General features: G+C 41.1%; 1 protein-coding gene across 2 annotated transcripts in view; it reads right to left on the reverse strand.

The window, feature by feature from the left end:
- Window positions 1-9,218: 9,218 nt before the first annotated feature.
- Window positions 9,219-19,788, reverse strand: part of mtm1 (myotubularin 1) — a 30,868-nt gene continuing 20,298 nt past the window's right edge. Inside the window, exons 9-16 of one of the 2 annotated variants that reach the window (XM_030723263.1) lie at window positions 18,899-19,084; window positions 14,866-15,048; window positions 14,604-14,759; window positions 14,392-14,439; window positions 14,073-14,165; window positions 13,279-13,392; window positions 12,271-12,447; window positions 9,219-10,033 (exon numbers count right to left, since the gene is read on the reverse strand). In XM_030723263.1, coding sequence (XP_030579123.1) covers window positions 9,842-10,033; window positions 12,271-12,447; window positions 13,279-13,392; window positions 14,073-14,165; window positions 14,392-14,439; window positions 14,604-14,759; window positions 14,866-15,048; window positions 18,899-19,084 — 1,149 coding nt within the window. In that variant the 3' untranslated portion in view covers window positions 9,219-9,841. Of the gene's footprint in view, window positions 10,037-12,270; window positions 12,448-13,278; window positions 13,393-14,072; window positions 14,166-14,391; window positions 14,440-14,603; window positions 14,760-14,865; window positions 15,049-18,898; window positions 19,085-19,788 lie in introns of both variants that reach the window. The other variant, XM_030723262.1, reaches the window with a different exon arrangement.

Raw genomic sequence — 19,788 nt, forward strand, 5'->3', positions numbered from 1 at the left:
TGTTAGAAAGACTAAGGGCTGCAGCCGACAGTTCGCGCATGCGCCCAGATCACACACGACGTACTCGGTACGTTCCCCTTTTTCTTTCAAGTGCAGACAGACACAGACACCATTAGGAGCACTCATCGCCGACTCGCCAGACAATCCAGCCTCGCAGTGCCTGTGACTGCAGAGATGCTCACCTTGTAGCAGATGCGAGATTGTGTGTCACTGAGGACCACAAGTTGCATCTGTGATCCCTACATGCTGAGCTCTGTGTATAGCCGTGCTGCATGATCCTTATTAAAGTTCGCCAACATCCAGACTCTCGAGGTGTTCTTACCGACACACCGGGGCGGTCCCATGATACTCCGGCCCAGCCCTTACAGTCCATAAACAGTCAGTTGTCTAAACACTGACAAAAATGACTATTCTGTTTATAGCAAAAAAAAAAAAAAAAAATAGATATAAGATCCTTTTGAAGCAGCAGTCAGCAAACATGTACTGTTTTGTGTTGGTTATAGCAGAAGAACCTTGTTCCCCAGAAAGTTATTACAACAGTGTTTGACTGTTAATGATCAGGACAGATCACCACTCTGCTGCCACCTTCAGAGCAGTAACCTCTCCTGATGCATTTAACAACAGGGGGAGGCTTGGGCTGGAAGTGGTGGGGGAGGAAGTGATGGTGATACTGTGGTTGCATACCTACATACATGAACTTCTTCCTGGACTTGAGGTTTGGATTTTTCCATGCATCCAGTGATGCACGGACACACCTTTAGCATTACCCCTGTCAATGTTGCATAAATGATATGTTTCTGCCTCTTTCATCTCTTTGTGTGTGATAAGCCCCGGTGATTGATCCCTTATTTCCATTTGTGAAAGGTGGCAACCCAAGCTGGATTCCAACATTCCAAAATTCCAACCTTGTTCATCACAGGTTGTCCTTATTTAAAAATAAATTAACAGGGTTAGAGCACATTTTGGAGTCCATCTTCTGCACTTTGTAGAGGACATTGGCATCACATGGTTAAGGAGAGTAAGGTTGCTGGGATTCTCTATTCCTGAGTCCTTATCAATTCTCCTACCCACCTTTCCTCAACCTCAATGACAGTTTCATCAAAGTCAAGGAAAAGCGGTTAGGAAAAGGAGATAGGAGGGACTTTTTGAGTGCACCCCAAAATATCCCACTTATGGGGGCTGTTATCTTGCAGTTTTGAAGTCAGTTTGTGCAATTGAGACTTGTAGAGGAGTCGCTGCATCGAACTCCCACCCTCCCCTTATTTTTCCAAATATAGACAACTAAAACAAGGACATATCGATAAAAGCAGCTGTAGACGTGGGTAATTATCAGATTTTGGGTAACAATATTCAGTTTCTGTGTCAGCACTAGTGCATCACTGCAAGTGTTACACAGTTATACAGTTTGGGTTTATTATGGTAAATGGACTAGTTTTTATATAGGGCTTTTCAACTCAGTCTGAGCACTCAAAGTGCTTATACACATTTACATTTACCCATGCACACCCATTCATATAGGCACTTCCAATATTAACTAAGTGCTTTAAATACCTAACATTCACAACACATGTTGCGTCGGAGAGCAACTTGGGGTTAAGTATCTTGCCCAAGGATACATTGGCATGTAGCCTGGAGTAGCCAGGAATCAAACCACTGACCTTCCGATCAGTAGGTGACCTGCTCTACCTACTGAGCTACAGCCACCCCGGAATGAAAACGTAAATCAGAGGATGAAGCAGAACGGAGTGCTGCTTCTGCTCGGTTAGGGTGGAGGGGATTTGCTGCAGGTGTCCCACTTCAGAGTACCTGAACACCACCTGAATCCTGCCTTGACTGTGCTTCATTTCTCTGTGACACGTTCACCTCTTTGTTCTACAGCTGTCATTTTTACACTTGCATTCTGACTTTACTGCACTAATAAAGGAAAACACCTTGCCACGGTGCCGCAGGTTTCCTCAGATCGTTGCATTCTGAAGAAGCCAACAAACGATGCAAATTAAGATCGAAGCGTATATGACTAAAAGTGCCTGATTACCAATATCTACACCACTGCGTACCACCCATCACACAGGTAAAGGGTTTCATTCACCTCTGCTTACACATGCATGTGCTTGTGAGGCTGAGATATGACATATTTTGTTGTTTTCTTCCTCTGTACTGGCTCGTGCTTTTTAAAGATTATCTACTGTAATATTTATGTTTGCTGACTTGTCTCTACATCACCAGGATTATTCTCTACAAGGTGAATTCTGATGTCAAGTATCCTTACACTGTGTCAGAGGACAAGAGCCTTAATGAGCGTAACAGTTATCAAACACTGATACTTTAAAAGAATAACTTAATATCAGTGTGAATGCTCCTTTTGTGAAAAGCTGTGATTTGCGGTATGTTGACTGCCTGTTTTTGAGGATCTTAATTCTAACTTGCACGGCTCTCAGTTCGCACTATCCTTTCTGCATTATGCAGTCATCAGAGTCTGGATTCATTGCATACACTACTTACCCAAAGGTAGTCTGAGGCTAATCTATTCAAGCTCTCAGACAGCAGAGTTTTAGTGTAGTTTAAGGTTTTTTTCCCACACAGCCTGCAACGACTGTGACTGACCTGTTCAGCACCATCAGTTCCTCCCTCCCCTGTATTTACAGCTACTTTTTTGCTGCAGTTTATGAATTTATTAGTAACAGAATAACAATCATCACCTCAATATAAGGAATAATAATCATAGTATCAATATAAGGGCTCTCACATTTCAGCATATTCCTGGAGGGAGATTAACTATCAGAAGGGACGTGAGGGAATGTGCAAGGATGTGGAAAAATGTGAGGGATAAATATGTTTGCCTTAGAAAAAACATATAGACGGCCTACAGCAGGGATCCTCACATCCAGGCCTCGAGGGCTCTCTGCTTCAACACACCTGAGTCAAATACAGAGGTCATTAGCAGGACTCTGGAGAACTTGACTGCATACTGAGGAGGTAATTCAGCCATTTAATTCAGGTGTGTTGAATCAGGGACACATCTAAAACCTGCAGGACACCGGCCCTCGAGGCCTGGATGTAAGGATCCCTGCCCTAGAGGGTATAAGTGCTGTGGGCCCTGTGTGGGGACACCCACTTGGGTTTGCCCTGCACACACAGCCCTACAGCATCAGTAAAATGGAAGATAAACTGGATCTCACAGACACATGAATCCTGTCTGTGTGACTGACTGGGTCCCTGCACTGTGTGTCCTATTACCTGCCTGAAATGTAGGGCAGCCCACACCTAGAGTGTGGCCATACTGTGGGTATGCTGCAGGCATATGGGTCCCGCTGCGAGTCCCTCTCTTAGTGTGGGCAGCCCACAGTCAGCCCAAACTATGAGCCCTACAGTGTGGGGCTTACATGCGCCCAACATTTCTTTATACTTTGTTTTTCTCTTTTTGTTCTGAAGAAGCAAATCGAAATCAAGACAACAGAGCAGAACAAAACAGGTTCTTTCTGCCATTTAACATCTAAGGTGCAACATTTCCTGAGAGACTGTGTACAGCTCAGGAGGAGCCGTTTGGAGACAAAGCCAGAGAGGCAAGGCTAAGATGGTTTGGACATGTGGAGAGGAGGGAGGGTGGATATACTGGACAAAAGATGTTGGAGATGGAGCTGCCAGGCAGGAGAACCACAGAGAAGATTCATGGATGAAGTGACAGAGGACATGTAGAGAGTTGGTGTGACAGAGGATGCTGGGATAAGGGCAGATGGTGGTGACCCCTAATAGTAGCAACCAAAAGACCAATCTGTTTAACATTGTCCTCTAAAGAGACAAGTAGGTACAGTAGCACATCCATATTAATTCACAGTAACACATCCGCTCTTCTTCTTACTGCTTTCAGATCAGTGAAGTGCATAGAAACCCTCAAACCACATTTGCAGAAGTAAACCTTTTGTTTGACTTCCTGTAATTTGTCCACGAGAGAACTGAGAGGTTCATTCTGAATCTGTAAAACACGCAGCCCAACACATTAATTCTTGTATTTTTAACCGAACCATATCCCACTGTTCTGAGCTATGAAGAACCAGCTAAGCTACAGCACGTGCCTGTTTGCTGTGATTAATATAAATGGCGTATTTAGCATTTATTAATGAAACGTGAACACACTGCATTAGTAAGAAATGTCAGGGTAGCTCTGTATACACTGAATCAACAAAACACTGGGAGTCAGCCAGAACGCTTTAAATTAATTTAATCAGTAATATTTACATAAAATGAGCCATCCAACAAACTGTGCAGAGAATATAACATGATTAAAAGAAACACATGTTAAATGTTTTCAGATTTCACCTTTTTGATGAGTCCAAAAAGATCTGGAAACACATTTTATGTGTATTCACTACAAAGCAGGTTATAATATGACACAAACCCATCAAACTACAAGCCACTACATTAATGAAAGCATCTAACTGAAATGAAAAATGACAGAGGCCTTCTCCGAGCCATCCCCGCAGAGCCAGAGTGAACCTCAGAGCTGAAGATCCACACAGAGCTGCCGGGCTGGGTCACAGAAGCCTTCGTCTTTTCCTGCTGGGTTTAGCGAGCGGGAACCAAAAAAAAATGCCCTCAGACACAAAACTGAACACTTTGAACCAATGGAGCAGAAATCCAAAATTTATACCAACAATTTCTGAACCAATATTACTTTCCTTTTTATAAAAATGTAAGATTGTACACTACATAAAATATTTGTATTTTACAACAATAGACCTTTAGACAGTAAAATAGGTTTTGATTGAGGTAATTACATTACATCATGGTGCTTGTACAAAGTAAAAAAATTAAAAAAAAAAAAAAAAAAATAGATTTTCATCTTTTTTCCCCAAAAACACAACCAGAGAGACCAACACACACATTTCTGCCGCTTCCTTTTGCTGCGAGACCTTTAAACCTCCTCAAATACTCGTTCAAAGAATCCATTCGGTTCACAGTGCACCTCTCTGTGCACACAGCAGCCAGCACACACTCCCCACTCTGCCCGACTCATCCAGAAAAAGGCTCCACTTTGGAAACTCGCACACATGCAGGTAGTCCTTATTCTCTTTTGAATCCCCCCAAAAAATCCTTCATCCTGACAATCTGCTGTAGGTATTCCCTCCTTATAGCTGATGACACCTGGTGGTCAGCCTGGATAACTTACATTTATCCTGAAGGTACGGAAAGGTAAGCGGGCCAAATGATGCTCAGGAAGAACAAGTTCAGGACATCATCTAAATGTGGGCTAATAACACAGTTTCAGACTGTTCTCTGCAAAGACATCAATGAGTTGCCCTTTGTTGCCTAATGAAAAGTGACAGAAATAGATGTGTAACAAATGAAAAGGAGCTGGAGGGAGGAGTTCAAAAAAAACCTTTTTTGCTAACACATTGCTGGCCAATCACAGTTAAGTGACAAAGCACGGCAGATTGTCTGCTGCAGAAATGTGGGTAGGATGGAGAGGCCGCTCTAATAAACATGCCTGCCCCTCCAAGTCTGAGGCAGAGCTGAGAGGGTAGCTGGTGTTTTCTAAACCACTTTTAAACTGAGCAAAGCTTCAGAGGTCCTAAAGAGGCCATGTTTTAGCTGAGTAATTATTTGTGGCATGTCGGACTGGAACATGAATGCATTTTGCCATCTGTTTTTAAAGTCGGATGCACTGACACGGAGTCTGTGTTGAGCAAAATGTAAATAGTGCAACCACAAGATACGTCCTCCAAGCTTATTAAAGGGCTTTTGAAACTCGCCTGAGAACTCACTGAAAGCTGTGAGGTTTGCAGACTGCAGAATTTTGAGTAAAATTGGGTGATTCTTGATTGATGAGCTGGTTTTGCAGCAAGCTGGGCTAAACCTGCCACAGACCTACTGTATCCCTGTACTAAGCATAGTGATGAAAAGTTCCTTAAACACAAGGAACATAGATTTGTTTGCTACTATGTGAGCTGTTAAAGTATCAGACAGTGTAGGTAGGACGTGCGGGGATAATAAAGGGAGGTTACCTCAGTAAACTGCCCTGCCCTCCAACCTCCTGGGTTACTTGGGGAGTGTCTGCAGTGACCACCCTCTTCCTCCCACTCTAAACTAGCACAGACCCTGTTTTCCTCTGAACTACAAGCAGTTAATCTCAAACACGATCTAGAACAGCTTAGGTCTCTCTGTGGAGGTGGAGGTGACTCAAGGCACAAATCTGGATGTGAACTGACACACTTAAAAATGACTACCACACTTCATTAACAACTGCAAATAGGAAACTGTAAATCTGCTCAATTGGCTGTAATTCCAGTAAGTTGAAAACACCATGAGGAGGAAGATGCTTCAAAGTGTGAGCTTCTTCCCTCAAACTGCTCTTTCACCGGGAAGGAGTTTAAGGCCGCTAAGAAACAAAGAGGGAGGTCATATTCTGGGCATTCAGAAGGGGGCAGCTTTAAATGAAAGGAAAATTCATTAAAAGTTTCATACATCTACAAATTCACTAAGTTAATGGATGAACACTGCAGTGAGAAACCCAGAGGGTTCACAACAACATCATATTAATGCGTTAGTTAACTTGGAAGTAAGGTTCCTCCACATTTACTAAGGGGGGGAACTCCTACTGGAACAAGCAGCCACTGCGTGTCCTGGGCTCTCCAATATCAGACTGTGGATCCAGGTTTCAATAGTCAGTGTACAGAAATCTAAACATGAAAAAACCCATTTGAATTAAACCACTTCTGTCAGAAAGAACTTACTGTAACACGTCTGAAGGAGGGGTCATTAAATGTTACAGGTATAGTCCAAAAGGCATCATCTACGTCAGTGTTTCCTGTATCACTTCCAACAAAATATTCCCAACAGTTTCCTTTCCCACAGTGCAACAACGCCAGGCTCCGATCTGAAGTGCTTTCAGTGGTAACTGAACCTTGTGTTTCAGTGATGGACACTAGAGCTGGCACTGCCAACGTAACAGCTCCATGATCTGACATGTTGTTCCATTTTCCTGTCTACTGTGCTGCAGCAGCAACAACAGGTACCAGAGTACAGGTTGGAACAGTACTCCAGCGATGAAGCCGCAAAGTGGCTGGAGGGTTGGAATAAAGTGCGGGAGTCATTACGCTGACTGAGCAAATATGAGGATGAGAAACACTGATTATAACAAACAGTCCAACTACCATCACGACTAAATGATACAGTACAAATGTTTGTAACAGATACTTTTACCAGGCCTTTGTTATCTGCTGATAAATCCCTCATAGCAGTCATTTTCTGGAAATGGTCCGATTCAATTGCTGGTATAAAGAAAACCTGTTGTGTTACCAACCTTCCTGTTTATTCACACACTTGTTCATGTGACGTCCTGAGTTGGACTCTGCTCTGCAGACACCGGCTTCATGACAGCACCTGAACAATTACAGCATGTGCTTTTTGGACAAGTCGGGTTTCATAAGTTCTTCCAGGAGACATTTAAACCCATCTGAACCAATGTACAATATGAATAAAATAATTGCACTAATTAAAAAAATGATGAGACATTGCCGAGGCTCCTTTGACACACACGCAGTTCTTTTAAGTCAAACACAAACTGTGTGTGTGTCACACAATAACTTTGTTTGATGCAGTGCAAAAAATGCGACTAGCTCAAAATAATGTCAAAATGATGAAACTGCAGTTTTATATCATCATTAAGAGATATAATGGACAACTCACCAATTTCTTAGGTCCTAAACACTGTATCCCTGCAGCTCTGTCCAAATATTCCATGTTTCCCTTGTCTGGAAAATTTCATAGAATTTCCTATGAGAATAATTACAGTCTTTCATCTGAGACACTGACTCAGTTTGTTAACTTGCAAAAGGAAAGTAGAAAAAAGAAAAGGAAAGAAGAACTGGCCTATGAAACACGGGAGGAGCAGTGACTGAAGTTAAACACCAGTCTACAGTATTTGTATAAATTTGTTAAATAAAGAAGGTGAAAAATCAAAAATCCACTTGCAGCATTTTGTACAAATTTTCCCTCATAGCATATTTCAAATGTGTCAGCCAATAAATGGCATGAATGTACTGCTTATCTTCAAAACTTCAAAAACTGGAAAAAAAAAAAACATTAAAATAAAACATTTGTCTGAAGCTTTTTGTGGACCTTTGCGTGTTGAATACTCATACCCAGTTTCAAAACTGTCGCCCGAGGAATACGGGAGGAGCAGAGATTAATGTTAAGCATCAATGTACAGTATTTCTGGAAAACTTCAAAAATTAATAAAAGGAAAGTCAAAAATCAAAAATCTGTCTCCCCTATACCCAAAGAGTATTTGTGCCAAGTTTCAGATTTCAAACATAAACGACGAGGAGCAGCGAATTTAGCAACAAGCTGCCAAACGCTCGTATCGGAGCAGCTCCGCTGACTGTCAGCAACAGCAGAGCCAAAACAAACAAACAAACAAACAAACAAACAAACAAACGTTTCTGAAAGCTGTCCTACACCTGTCCAAAAGGCACATGTACTTTCAGATCCCACTGGGATTTGCTCAGTGATTACAGAACGCTGCTGTTCACTGACCCTGCACTTGTGCTGGTTATTAGCATCCTGGCATGTTGAGGCCATCGTGGACCGGGGCCGGCCTCTCTGTCCATGCTCTATGGTTAATGAGAACATTTCAATACAAGAAGTGATCCTGGATCAGAGGCCAACACCACTTCATTTCCCCATACTCTGTCGAGCACCTGAAATATATTCTGAACTGTATCAAAGTTGCATTCATACAAGCTAAACACTAATTAATTCTAACCAAACTTGTTGGCAAGAACTGTATTTGCTTTCAGTGACATAGTTTAGCGTATAGCAGTAGCAAACATACGTGGCTGAGATAGCTCCAATTCATCCTTAGCTAATAAAACAAATTCCACACCAATCACTCCAAATTAGACACCTGATATTTACATCTAGCTAGAAATTACACATCATCCACTTTAGGACTCCAAGCCTGCTGCACTCTCTCTGCAGCACCTCTGATCAATACACGCCCTTAGCACAGGGCGACACTCAGCAGCGGAGCAGCAGGTAGGAAGAAGTGTAAAAAGTGAGGGTTTTAACATTTTAATGAGCATGACGTTCGTTCACACAGGACACCAACAGCTGTGAAGCAACACACAGGCAGGAGCTCAGCTGAGTGACAGCAGCTTTCTCACATCTCACTGTGAAATGAAACCCCCCCCCCCCACCCACTATATCAGAACCAAACTAATGGATTGTCTCTTGATTTTGCCCTACCAGCCCTCAGTCATGATAGCTCTGGGTAAGCCTACGACCTTCTTGTCTTTGCCTCTGTAAATGTTGACATCATTACTGGCCGTACTGCATGTCAGGCTCCTCTGTAAATCTATGGCATATTCCTAACTGTGATCAAAAGCTCGTAAAACGCTCCTGAGAAGACCTGAGGTAAAATTCCTTGTCAGATTATGGTTACTCTTAACGTGTAATCACAGTATGACCAAACTGAAGGCCAGCTCTGCTCATCTGCCTGAATGAACACAACTGTGTGCGTGTCCTGTGTGCGCGTGTGTGTTCAAGCCCTTGGACTGAAAGCCGCTAAGTGTGTTTAAGGCTTCGCTGTTTGATGACTGTGTGTTTAGAAAAGTCTGGAGACAAGGCTGTATTGTGACATATTGCATAAATTACCATCATGTGGTATTATTAGTTAGACAACAACAGAGCCATCAAATCTAAATCCTATTTGCAAATTTCTGTTATCCACAGTTAGGACTGCACAATACTAATTAATTCCCTGCATGTGTGAGACAGAGTGAAGAAGACATAAGTGCAAGTCAGCAAGTATTTCTGATATCTGTGTTTGTGTCACCAGCCCTCAGAGAGGAGTGTGTAGGTGTGTGTATTGCTGTGACGGGGTGGACGTGGAGGAGGAGGTGGTGTTGGGGGTGGGACTGTTAGCCAGATGAGAGGAGGTGGAGGAGTCAGACAGCTGCAGCTGCTCCAGCTTCTTCAAGTATTCGTCTCTGAGGGCCAGCAGCTCCTTGTAGCGCTGCTCCACTGGACTCTGCTGCTGGAACACACACACACACACACACACACACACACACACACACACACACACACACACACACACACACACACACACACACACACACACACACACGTTACTGACAGTCACAGGTACTACACAGTCTGTGGCACATTACAGCAACGGAGACAAAAAAAGGTAACTCAATAATTTAGTATTTGCTTTGAATCACTATTTTTTAGAGCATTTGTGAAAACAGGTGAGTTACTGTAATGACCCACATTCAGATGGTGCAGCAGCCTTCAGAATATCTGCTTCAGTCAAAGATTCTCATCTACTATTTTTTTTAGTCCTGCACAATATCATCAGTCAAAATTACCCAACTGATTTATTAATATTTATTATGGGGCTGTCCTAAAAGCTCACTGAAAATCCTTCAGATGATCCAAAATGCTGTGGTGAGTACTAACAGGGACTAAAACGACAGTTCGTATTTCTTCCACTTTAGCGTCTCTTCATTTGCTCCCTGTTAAATCCAGATTTGAGTTCAACAGTTTTCTCCCATGTCATACCTTCAGACATCAGAACCACAATACCTAAACACTTTTCTTTGTCATTCCTAGAGTTTCAAGAAGTAGACTGGGAGGCAGAGCCTTCAGCTATCGTGCCCCTGTCCAGTGGAAACTGCTCCCAGTTTGGGTTAGCTTAAAGTTAACTTAAAGTTGGGGACTCTGATCCATGGTTATGCTGCTACAGGCTCAGGCAGCCGGGGGACTTTGCAGCACTCTCTTTATTACCCCCTTGTGTTTATTTGCCACGACTGCATGTTATTAATTTTGTTTTCTCTCTCCCAAAGTTTCTATTTAGTTTTGCTGTCTAGTTTGTTGATTTTCCTCTGCAAATCACCCCTTTATCGTGGTGGAGGGGTTTGTGCGTCTCAGTTATCCCAGGGGCTATGTTGTCCGGGGGCTTCTGCCCCCCTGGTAAGGTCTTCCAAGGTAAATTGGTCCTGGGTGTGGGCTAGACAAAGTGTGATTCCAATGACGCTTATGTCAGAGAAATCAGGGGAACAGTTGACCCTGCCCAGGATAGGGTTACTAGGACCCCACCATGGACCCAGGCCTAAGGAGGATGGTCGAGGGAGAGTACCTGGTGGTCGGTTGTTTCTCTGTGCTCTCCTCTATTAATGCTTCTCCTTCTCCCTCATCCCCATCCAGTATTTGGAAAATGGCTGCCCCTCCCTGAGCCTGGTTCTGCAGGAGGTTTCTTCTGGTATTGTCTTTACCTTACATTATGTGTCTTACACCTGGTTTATGGTTGTTGTTGTCTCTAGAATGGCACCAAATGTAACATTACATGGGCTGGCGTGCACTGCGCTTTGATGTAATTTCATTAAGACTACTTGTGTTAGTTGGTGCTATGTAAATACATCGAACTGAACTGAACGTTAAAGCAGATTTGCTGCCCTACCAGAAATCTAAAGCTGGATTTCACATAAACATCTCCAACCCAATTTTACACAATAACATCACAACACTAATTTAGTGGCAGGTAAATGTCTCTGGAATCTGCAGGTTTCAGTCTGGTGGTGACATTTTTGCACTGATGCCATCAGTAGTGACAAGTCTTACATCAACTGGGAATGAGTGACTTGCTCAAAGTAAAGAGGGGAGAGAAGCAGTTTTGGAGATGAACTAGGCAACAGCAAAAAATGTGTATTTGGCAATCAGAGGAAGAATCATAATCTGAAAGAACTGACAGCAAGGACAAACATGAATTACCTTTGGGGTATGATTCAGAAGCACAGACTGTTTAGATAATTACTCTCACAGCCAGAAGAGGGAGGTTCAAAACATCTGCTAGGCCTGTTTAAATATGGCTTTTGTTTAAACTCAGATGATTTTTTTAAACCAATCTAATGGAAACAAGTAAGAGCAACTACTTGGAAACAAATACTTTGTCCTTGGACAGCAAAATTAATTTCAATAAGACAAGATAAACTGTACCACAGATATGAAGGAAAACAGTATACCCTGTTTCCACATGTGCTGTGAATCAACACTTGTTCTCAGACTTTCCACTCCACATGCAAATAAACATGTAACCTACACGTTTATTTGCCATGTAGCAAGTTCAAATGTTACACTCATCAAATTCAGTGTCAAATTTTGTATCTGTCCACACAGATACAGTACCAATTATTACCCCCTCTGTGATTCACACCAGTACTTAAATGCCCATTAGTGATTAGATTACCCAAACAGGAGCAGTCCTACCTGTTGTCGTATACGTGGGTTCCAGCGGATATAGTATGCTACCCACAGCTCTAGGTGGCGCATGCTGGCTACAGGGTAGAGGACCCTGCCGGACTCTGGGGTGTAGAAGGGGTTTAAATAAATATCCACCTTGCTGTTGACCAGAGACCACAGAGACACAGTCTTCGACCTCAGTTCCTGAACCACAGAAAGAGTTTAAGCGTCAAACATTTGCACTTGAAGCACAGGAACACAGGAAAACATGGAAGTCAGGGCACGCTTGTGTCAGGAGTTGGAAGAGTTCTCTTTACAGTCTCTCAGTATTTGGACACCAATACAGTTCTTGTCATTTTACCACCACAGCCGACTGTAAATCAACATCATCAGTTACAACTGCACATGTATTAAAACCAGACTCAAAAGCTTTTTATTCTCTGGTTTATTTAGCTGCTTTTACTGCCTCAGGGCATTCTAGACCTACACAGGAGTTTATGTTTTTATCTTCTGTTAAGCACACTGAGTTGACATGTAATGAAGTGTGTTGTATAAATAAAAGTGCCATTGTCAAGATGTGAGTGAAGTGCAGACTTTAGCATCAATTCAAGGCGTTTAACAATAGTGTGATTTGAACTGTCTCGGGTACTTTGTTCTGTGATACTGCACTGTTTTTTGCTGCACTGTCTTTCATGTTTTGCTCCTTTAACAGTAATATCCCAACTTTTAGGGTAAATAAAGTATTTATCACATTACCTGTTAAGGAATTACTGCCATTTTCATACGTAGCTCCTAATTTTCATCAAAGTATTAAAAACAATACGTACAATTAAAATCGTGTAACCCCTTAAACCCATTGAATCAGAGCTGAAGTTCTACACTTCAATCACATCTTGACCGTCTGATTTAAATTTCACTGTGGTGGAGACCAAATTACAAAAACTATTACTGCTTATGGACCCAACTGTATATTATGAAGACATGCTTTTCTCATATGTTCGTGTGTGTGCATGTGTTAAGGCCGTGTATTCTTACATGCTGGTCTCGTGCACTCTCGCAGTTGTACAGGAAAGTCCCGAAGCGGCAGCTGTAGAGGTGATCCAGGATTGTCAGCAAGAGGTGCTCATTAAACTCGAAGGCTGTAGGAAACTGAGAGGGAAAAGACACGATTCAAAGACCGAGTCTGTAATCTTAATCTCTGCAGTCCTAAAGTTGGTGAACATGCAGCAAACTTTCAGCAGCATTCATGTCTTTTTGTTGGGTTGGCTCTTTTATTTTTTTAAAGGGTGCCTAATTTAGCTTCTGTCGTCGGTCATGTATATTAAGTCATATGGCATATACAGTACCAGTCAAAAGTTTGGACACACTCTCCCATTCATAAGAATGGGAGAGTGTGAGAGATGGAGACTGGATGAAGATGAAGAAGATGGATAATCAGTGTTTTCTTTAAAGGCTCATTTTGCTTGATCAAAAAGTTTGAACAACCAACACTGTAAAGCTCTTGTCAAGTACTGAGAACAGGATATTTAAAATTATAAACCTCATGATCTGAGACACAACCTCTGAAACATATACCACTTTATCTTTCACCCAGTTGTTTTGCACTTTATACCACTTCACATACATGAACAAAAATAGCATAAGACGACGCCCACACACTGTCAGCTCAGAAGCTTACTTCTGTGCATGTGTTAAGCTCACAGGACTAAAACTGGACTGCAGCGCATTGTTTATAACAGAAAAACATCACATATGTCTACAAACAATTGCAAAATATTGTTACATCCCCACATGAATGCAGTAAGATGATTCAAGTGTGTTACACATACCTGTTTAGTCATCTGCCATACGCAGTCAATGAACTGAACAAAGATGGGTGATCTGTCCTGATCGGCATGGTTTTTGTCACCATGACCTATCCTCTACACACACACACACACACACACACACACACACACACACACACACACACACACACACACACAGTATCAGAAAAGTTATTTTTTCTAAATTGGTCATTGTAGCTTTTTCTTATAAATATGACCAATTCAACAATTTGAATATTCTTATAGAACAGGTGTGAGTATTGATTTGCTATTGTAACACAATACTGAATGTAATTCAGAAAATAGATGGTGAAAAACTTACTGAGGCAAATTTGTGGCCAAAGCTGATCCATTCCTTTTCAATCAGCACCTAAAAAATGCACAGGTGATGAATAACATAACTTTGGTCCATTCATGTTTTTACAGCTTTTATTTTAATTACCAAACTGGTTCAAAAACAGGCTCCTCACAACCTCTGTCAATTTTTACAATTCTGTATCTGGAGCTTGCATTCATGCCTGTGTAATTACTGACCTGGAAACCTCTGAGAGTGCGGTAGTGGCTGTCCAACATCAGCATAGCCAGAGAAGTGAGCTGAGCAGTTCGGTCCCAGCCGTCACTACAGTGAACTACTACTGAGTTTCCACTGGAAACCTTGTCTGCAACTTGGATGGCTCCTGACAACACCAGCTAAGTACAAGAATTGAAGGAACAATGCAATAAATACATTGTCACGTTATGATAATGTAAGCCTTGACAGTTTACCAGTTTTCAGAGGCACTCAGAAACTTCTTACTTTGACGTGCTCTAGCCAGTGTGTAGACTCTAGGCTGGACAACCAGTGAGATTCCTCCACATTGGGGTAGACGATATCCTTGAGTTTCTTAAGGGATTCCCTCATGACATGGATATTCTGGATGTCCAGGAAGATGAGCTCCGCATTTTGGTACTCATCGCCCTCATAGCCTCCTCCAGTGGCCTGAGGATTGCAAAAACAATGGGCGTCCATTTCTACACATGTATATTATTATTAAATTCTTTGGTTAAAGGCCTGTGAATTTCACAAAACTGCTTTCTTGAGAATCGTGCAGATCCAATAAATGTTTTGCCCTGCCAGTGACACTGGATAAATGCTGCTCAGACACTCTTTAGTATTTATGGAGATCATCCTCCAACAGCAATAAACACTTATTTATACCAAAATAAATACTAACATTTCTTGCTGGTTTGGCTAAAGCACAGCACAGACGGACCAACTGACATGGACCCAGCCTGTGAATGTCTTGCCACAGGATAAATCAGGTTTATCCCCAATTATGTTCACATTTTAACTGAATTCCAGAAAAAAAAAAAGAATGAATGTGCTTCCATTCATTTAATTTTTTAAAGTATTAGTATTTGGAAACCAAGCATTAGCGGAGCCAGCTCTTGAGTCAAAACCATTAAACCATTGCAGGACAAATGTGTAAAACAATAATACTAACAGAATTAAAAGCTGAATCAGCATTTAAAAGATGTATAAATGGTAACATAAAGACAACATTTCTGTCATCTGTTACTGATGTTTTATTTTGGTGCTGCTTTTCATTGAATTTTGAATTAAGTGCATTGTATTACTTTTAAATACATTAACTTTTCTACTGTATCCAAGCTTCCAAACTTTCTGGCACTTCCATTAAACAATGCATATAAAATCAAAGTGCATTTTCAGGTACCATTAAAAAGGACAGGAAATGTCCAAATATTTGTAAATGCACTGAAATCGGACATTAAAGAGGAATCCTCTTTCTAACTGTCTAAATACAATCTAAATACTTACACAACAAAGTAAATAAAGGACAGAGAAGAAAAAGTAAAAATTCTTATGTACAAAAAGTATTTTGCATAAAAAAAATAGTTTTAAAAAACTAACAGCAAAAAACCCCCACTCCTCTACAGGCACACTAGAATAATGGTAACCCTACTTCAAGCTACAACCACATGCTCTGGTATATTTTTTGCTACAAGCAAATTGTGTGTTATGCCAGTAGCTGCATAAAAGATGTGACTAATTATGGAGGCCCACCATAAATACTTGGCTAAATTTGATGGACACGCTGTTAAGCACAACGATCTCTATAGAACACAGTGGAAAAAGGAAGTGAAACTGTATGACAACTGTCTGCTTTTGTTAAGATAAACTCAAAACTAAAGCAATATAATATTGCCTAAAGTATGTGCTTGACAGCCTTCACACACACATGAACCTGAGTAACATCCCATTCTTAATCCATAGGGTTTAATATGATGTTGGCCCACTCTTTGCAGCTATAACACCCTCAACTCTTCTGGGAAGGTTTTCCACAAGGTTTAGGAATGTTTATGGGAATTTTTGGCCATTATTCCAGAAGCACATCTGTGAGGTCAGACACTGATGTTGGATGAGAAAGCCTGGCTCACAGTCTCTGCTCTAATTCATCCCAAAGGTGTTCTATCAGGTTGTGGTCGGAACTCTGTGCAGGCCAGTCAAGTTCTTCCACACCAAACTCTCTCATCCATGTCTTCATGAAGCTGCTTTGTGCACTGGTGTGCAGTCATTTTGGAACAGGAAGGGGCCATCCACAAACTGTTCCCACAGAGTTGGTATGCTGAAGCATTAAGACTTCCTTTCACTGGAACTAAGGGGCTGAGCCCAACTCTTGAAAAACACCCCTACACCATAATGCCCCCTCCACCAAACTTTACACTTGGCACAATGTAATCAGACAGGTACTGTTCCCCTTGGCAACCACCAAACCCAGGCAGAGACACGTGATTCATCACTCCAGAGAACACGTCTCCACTGCTCTAGAGTCCAGTGGAAACGTGGTTTACACCACTGCATCTGATGCTTTGTATTGTGCTTGGTGATGTAAGGCTAGGATGCAGCTGCAGAAAACTCTGCAGAAAGTTGGTGACCATCTATGCACCTCAGCATCCACTGACCCCACTCTGTGATTTTCTGTCAGTTGCTGATATTCCCAATCGCAGCCAATATTTGGGATTTGGATGGGTGATTGAATACTTTTGACAATATAGTGTATCTGTTCTTTACTGTATTCTCTTTGGTGCCCAAAGAACGATGTTTTTTTTGTTTTTTTTTTAATGTCCATCTCTTCAAAACGAAACAAAGCTATGAGTATAGTACATCTAAATATAAACTACAGCTGCAAGGTTATATTTTTGGCTACAAGGTTACTTTATTACTTTTTCCCCTGTTCTTGGTTCCTGGCAGATTCCTTGGTTCATTATCTTCTCCTTTGTATAGCTGTTGCTTTCAATAACAATACATTTTTGGGATTTGAAAAATAATACAACTACTCTTTCAAGAATCTTTGAGAAAAAAGGAAGGTTAGAGATTGGCCTATAATTAGCTAAGACAGCTGGGTCAAGTGATGGCTTTTTAAGTAGAGGTTTAATTACAGCCACCTTGAAGGCCTGTGTTACATAGCAAACTAATAAAGACTGATTGATCATGTTTAAGATTGAAGCATCAATAATTGGAAAGACTTCTTTGAGCAGTCTAGTAGGAATGGGATCTAATAAACATGTTGCTGGTTTGGAGGAAGTAACTATTGAACTACTGAACTCTGAAAGATCAACTGGAGTGAAAGAGTCTAAACAAATACCAGCAGTGCTGAAAGCAGCCGAACATGAAGATAAATCTTTGAGATTTTTATGAATAATTTTTTCTCTAGTGTCTAAAATTTTATTTGTAAAGAAATCCATGAAGTCACTACCAGTTAAAGTGAAAGGAATACTCTGCTCTACAGAGCTCTGACTCTGAAAACAAACCTGGGGTTGTTCTTATTTTCTTCAATTAATGATGAATAGTAAGATGTCCTAGCTTTACAGAGGACTTTTTTATAGAGCAACAAACTCTTTTTCCAGGCTAAATGAGCATCTTCTAATTTAGAGAGACGCCATTCCCTCTCCAGCTTACGGGTTATCTGCTTTAAGCTGGGCGTTTGTGAATTATACCACGGAGTCAGGCCCTTCTAATTTGAGGCTTTCCTTTTCAGAGGAGCCACAGTATCCAAAGTCGTACGCAGTGAGGATGTAAAACTATTGATGAGATAATCGACCTCACTGGGAGCAGAGTTTAGGTAGCTGCTCTGCACTGTGTTGGCACTGAAGAGCATAATAATGAAGAAATTAGATCCTTAAATTTAGTTACGGCACTTTTACAAGGACTTCTGCTGTAATTAAACTTATGCCCCATCTACATGGATGTTAAAATCACCCACTATAATTATTTTATCTGAACTGAGCACTAAATCAGATAAAAAGTCTGAGAAATCAGACAGAAACTCTGAGTAAGGACCAGGTGGATGATAGATAATAACAAATAAAACAGATTTTTGAATTTCCCAAATTGGGATGGACAAGGCTAAAAAGAATTAAAACTTTATCTGGGTCTTTGATTAATTAATAAGCTGGAATTGAAGATTGCTGCTCCTCCTCCTCCTCATTCTGACAGTTACTGTGACTCGGAGGTGTTGATTCATTTAAACTAACATATTCATCCTGCTCTAATCAGATTTCTGTAAGGCAGAATAAATCAATATGTTGATCAATTATTAAATCATTTACCAACAGGGACTTGGAAGAGAGAGACCTAATGTTTAATAATCCACATTTAATTGTTTTACTCTTTGGTGCAGTTGTGCATATACTGCCTTTGATTTTTATCTCTTTCATTATTGCTCACTATTACTCATTCAGAGATAAAACATATTTAGCAATAGTTAATAGATATGTGTTGCAACTGACTCGTGCATATTTCTGTGATACTTCATCTTCCTTCTAACCTTGTTGGCAACTGCGTTGACGTTGGGACGAGCATCATATATGGTGAGCTTGGTGGTGTCATTTGCCTCCCTAATTAGCTCTAGGTAGCGTTCATCATCCTTGTTTCTTTTACCAGACATGCCAACAAGAGGCTGACTGCAACGGACGATCACTGCTTGGTTCTCCCTGTGGATCCATGATAGAACCTGTGAGAGAACAACAGTAACATTTCCAGATGTTAATCAGCATTGTAGGATACAGAGTCAATGTCAGGAACGTCTGAATGGCAGCACATCATTTGTTGCCATTCTGATGATGTGATGTGACTTTCAGTTAAAAAAGAAAACTGTAAACTTGACTTTGCATTAGCCAGCAATTCATAGCTTGTAAAAATCAGTAAACAAATCAATTTGGATTACAGACCAAATCACATTATCAGTTACTTCTTCTATTTTTAGAACAATAAATTAATTAAATAAATAAAAATCAAGATAATTTTGTTAAAGTGAACAATGGCTCAGGCCCCGTTGTGTTCAGTACAGCCTGAAACAATCCCTTTGTTGTTGCTAGCTTAGGCTCAGCTCTGGCTATGTTTATTATCTGAGGTGTGTGAAAAACACCCTCAAGTCTGAGTGCCTGTTGAAATAAGAGAAAGGAAAAGGAAGCATTTAGCCATTTTAACACAAACACTGCATGCCTGAACTTTTCCAGGAATTACTGGAGGATCTGTGAGACTAAATGTTTGAATAAGTCAGATCTAAGACTAAACTGTCGTTACCCAGGCAGCTCCCTTCAAGCCTGTGTGAAGAAACAGGTAATTTCTGGATTGGGTGTCTTGAGTTCTACTTCCTGTATGCTCTAGCAGCAACCCATAACTGATTCTGATAACAAGAGTTTCTCAAGGCAAAGA

This window comes from Archocentrus centrarchus, unplaced genomic scaffold (assembly GCF_007364275.1).
Source record: "Archocentrus centrarchus isolate MPI-CPG fArcCen1 unplaced genomic scaffold, fArcCen1 scaffold_24_ctg1, whole genome shotgun sequence".
Lineage (NCBI taxonomy): Eukaryota > Metazoa > Chordata > Actinopteri > Cichliformes > Cichlidae > Archocentrus > Archocentrus centrarchus.